Source organism: Condylura cristata, unplaced genomic scaffold (assembly GCF_000260355.1).
Source record: "Condylura cristata isolate star-nosed mole 26May11 unplaced genomic scaffold, ConCri1.0 scaffold00011, whole genome shotgun sequence".
NCBI lineage: Eukaryota > Metazoa > Chordata > Mammalia > Eulipotyphla > Talpidae > Condylura > Condylura cristata.
Genome location: NW_004567112.1, coordinates 56,748,723 through 56,752,437, shown reverse-complemented (window position 1 = coordinate 56,752,437; position 3,715 = coordinate 56,748,723). Strand labels below are relative to the sequence as shown.

At 53.3% G+C, this 3,715-nt stretch overlaps 1 protein-coding gene across 1 annotated transcript in view; it reads left to right on the top strand.

Annotated features, from left to right (window-relative positions):
* LOC101626790 (glutathione S-transferase theta-1-like) overlaps nucleotides 1–3,715 on the top strand; it is an 18,672-nt gene continuing 14,957 nt past the window's right edge. The window contains exon 1 of the mRNA XM_004681098.2: nucleotides 1–91. Coding sequence (XP_004681155.1) covers nucleotides 86–91 — 6 coding nt within the window. The 5' untranslated portion in view covers nucleotides 1–85. The remainder of the gene's footprint in view (nucleotides 92–3,715) is intronic.

Genomic DNA, 3,715 nt, shown 5'->3' with positions numbered 1-3,715 from the left:
CGTGGCCGCCTGGTCTTGTCCCCCGAATAAGCGCCCACGTTTGCTCTGTCCTTTGGGTCCCCAGCGTGTCCCTGCCGCCCCCGCCATGGGCCTGGAGCTCTACCTGGACCTGCTGTCCCAGCCCTGCCGCGCCGTCTACATCTTCGCCAAGAAGAACGGCATCCCCTTCGAGCTGCGCACAGTGGAGCTGCTTAAAGGTAGGCCAGCGCAGGGTGTGAGAAAGTGTGAGCGAGGGCAGGAACCCGGGCACCGAACCTCGTGTAGACCTCTCTCCCCACGCCACCCCCTTTCCAAGGCCATCACCAGAAGATGGGATCGATTACTCACTCATCAGGGTAATCCGAGAATCCGGGACCCGCTCCCAACTCTGCTGGATCCCAGAGTAAGCGGAGAGGTCCGTTGAGGTCCCGTAAAGGGGAGGGAGAGGATACGTGAAGAAAGGAGGAGGGACCTGGCGATCGCAAAACGGTGCGCCCCCCCCTCCCCCGCACCAGGCATGGAGGGGTGGGGAGGGGTGGAGAGCATTTCAGGGAGGGGAGGCGATACAGGTACCGTTGTAGAGACTAGGACGAGGTGGAGTTCCTCCTTTGTGGTTCCCAACTGCTGAAGTTCTGCAAAGCAGGCGCTGCTTCTGACTTTGCACCCAGCTCTCTGCACTGGCTGATTTTGCGTGGGGGTTCTCCTCTGTCCCGCTTTCCTCCTTCCTCTCTAACCTTGTCTTTACTTACCTAGCCTCCACCCTTTCCCTGCAGAGGCGGGTACCTCATGGGTTACGATGGCTGGGGGCAGGAGTGGGAGTATGGGTGCTTGTGAGTCCTGCACCCTGGACACAAGGGTTTGTTTTTCTGGACACCCCCAAGGCCCAAGGACACAGCTGGCATATCAAGCCTTGGCAGCTGTGGAATAACAGAAAAGGGGAACCCAGGTATTGCTGTGTCGGCAAGTAGGGCAAATCTACTAGGCTGAGCCTTCTGCACAGCACTATAACATTATGTCTTTGCACCGTTGTCTCTCTGCCAAAAACATTATCTGCTCACAGCCTCCTCGGGGGCCTGTCCAGTTGTTCTTCTCCGGGGGTCACCTCTGCAGAGTGTGGGGGCAGGGGAGAGGCCATGTCAACAAGGAGGTGTCCCAGCTGGGCTGTTAAATCAAAGGGTTCAGTGGGAGGTGTGTTTAACCAAGACAGGAGTCACAAGTATTCCTGGTGAAGGACTGTCTGAAGGAAGAGACTAGAATGTTAGTGGATTAAGGGGATAGTGTACTTCCACCAGAACCTGGGGTAATGAGGAGTTTCTGAAGGCTGTTGAGCAAGGTAGTGATGAGACTTAAGTAGGCTTCAGAAGCCTCTCTGATTGCATCGGCAGAAGCAGAAACCACTCATGTGAGTTCAAAGGCTAGGATCTTTGGGGATACCTTTCAAGACCTGTGGGTGGGATAAGATAGCAGGTGTTTCTAGCGCCAGCACAACCTGAAGGCAAGGATAGCTCGGTCCCAGTGTCCAAGACAGGATGACGGGGGACACAGAGGGGCCAGTAGAAATTGGTTGCAAGTGAATAGATACCTACAGAAGTCCACTTTCCTGTATTTGGTGACCCAAAGTTGGAGTCCCAGGGAAAGGGGCAGAGCTCCCAATAGATGACCAGTTACTCTGCCCCTGCAGCTTGGGGCACCCCCAGTGTGAGCTTGTGATACAGTGATGGTGCAGCGGCAGTGGTGGGATGCATGAGGAGCCTCAAGCAAGGACATGCCTCTTCCTGGATGGAGCATCTTTGAGTCCTGTTGCAGAGAGTTGAGGGGGGGAGGGACTCACCAGGTCTATTTTGTACCAATGGGCAGAGCAACTTTTCCTCTCACAGTGGCCCTCACCCACCTCTGCCGTTCAGGGGAATACCTGGAAGCTAGAGAAGAGCAATGAAACTGGGGGCTGAGCCCTGCAGAGAGTAAGTACAGGCCAGGCAGGAATGTCTTCTTCCTGTTGCCCACCATGATGAACTTTCTGCAGGCCAGCACCTCAGCGATGCCTTTGCCCAGGTGAACCCTCTGAAGAAAGTACCTGCCTTAAAGGATGGGAACTTCACCTTGACTGAGAGGTAACTAGGGCACAATGGCTGCTACCAGACTTTCTGGAACTGTCTCTGTTCTTTTTTTTTTTTTTAAATACCAGTCCCTCACCATTCTGACATAGTGATGGGGAATTTTTTTTTTAAGATTTATTTATTATGGAACTGTCTCTGTTTTACAGACAACTGAAGTCCTTGATTGATGAGAGGGCTCCTGGGCACATCCCACAGAGTCAGGACTGCAACCCATGTTGGACAGTTCTACTCCATAGGGGTGGTTGGAAAAGCAAGCATCTGTTTTGCTTTTGTACCAGTCCTGTGGGTCCTGGTGAGAGTACCCTAGAATGAACAGAAATGTGCTGCATAGCCACCTCATCACGTCACCCCCTAAAGGGAGCAGCCCTCTGCCCCAACTTTTGACGAGATAGCCAGGGCTGTGTGGGCAGCACAGTGGCTCTACTCTAGGCTTCAGCTTTCCTGTTGGCTTCCTCGTGGGGGGACCACCAGATCTTTTATATCACAACAGTTCCTAAGAAGTAGAACCTTTTTTTTAATTCAGATTTATTTTATTTATTTATACATACAAGAGCTGGGGTGCAGGCCAGAGGTGCAAGATCTGAGAGGAATCCCCAGAGGCAGAGTGGGGAGCAGAGCAGGCGGATGAAGACCACTGCTGGGGGAGCAGACGGGGAGACAGAGGGGTCTGCTGCTCCCTGGGGTCCCTCCCTGGCCGGGGATGGACTCACGCTGCAGGGGCTGCAGACAGCTTCACGGTGCTGAGACTCACCCCTTATGCCACAGGGCGACCCCAGAGTCCTAGTATTCTAAGTGTGCCATCAGGTTAGACAAGCTTTGTTGAAGGTTTGCTCGGCCTTTTGGTATATCAGTAACCAGCGGGCGGATGGCGAGAGCTGCAGAAGCAGGGGTCTTTCACTCAACTGTCCCAACCGCCGCCGACTACAGGGTCGTTTTTCTAACATGCAACTTTCCAATTCTCCACAGCAGCTGGGTGGCCTGCCATTGAATTCAGTCAGACACAACTGCCCAGAGTGGGCACAGACTCCATGGGCTGAGGGTCGAGCCCTCGCGCCAGAGCCTGGCCACAAACAAGGTGCCCAGAGTCCGCCTTTGCCTGGCCATCAGTGTTGGACAACTGGAGCAGAACCTTTTTTTTTTAAGGATTTTTTTTCCTTAAAGATTTTATTTATTTACTTATTTATGCATGTAGAAGTGGTGTACAGGTCAGAGGTGCTGGGGCTTTGAGAGAATTCACCAGAAACAGAGTGGAGAGCAGAACAGGCAGATCTACGAAGTACACTGCTGAGGGGAGCAGCAGGCAGACAGGAGAGGTCTGCTGCGCCATGTGGATCATCTCCGGGGCGGGGGATCAAACTTGCACTGAAGCAGCCAAGGCCAGCTTCACAGTGCTGCACTTCCAATCCACTGCGCCACCAGAGGGCCCTGAAGTAGAACCTTTTTTTGGGAAGGTCAGACCTTTTCCCAGTTCTGTCCCTTTTATCATCTTAGTGGCCCTTCCCACAAGGAAAACCTCTTGCTTCATAACTCATTTCTGGAATCTCAAAATGGATCACCCCATTGAATTCTTCTGACATTCTGCCAGCACCATTCTTTCTTCCTGCTACCTCAGCTGTCCC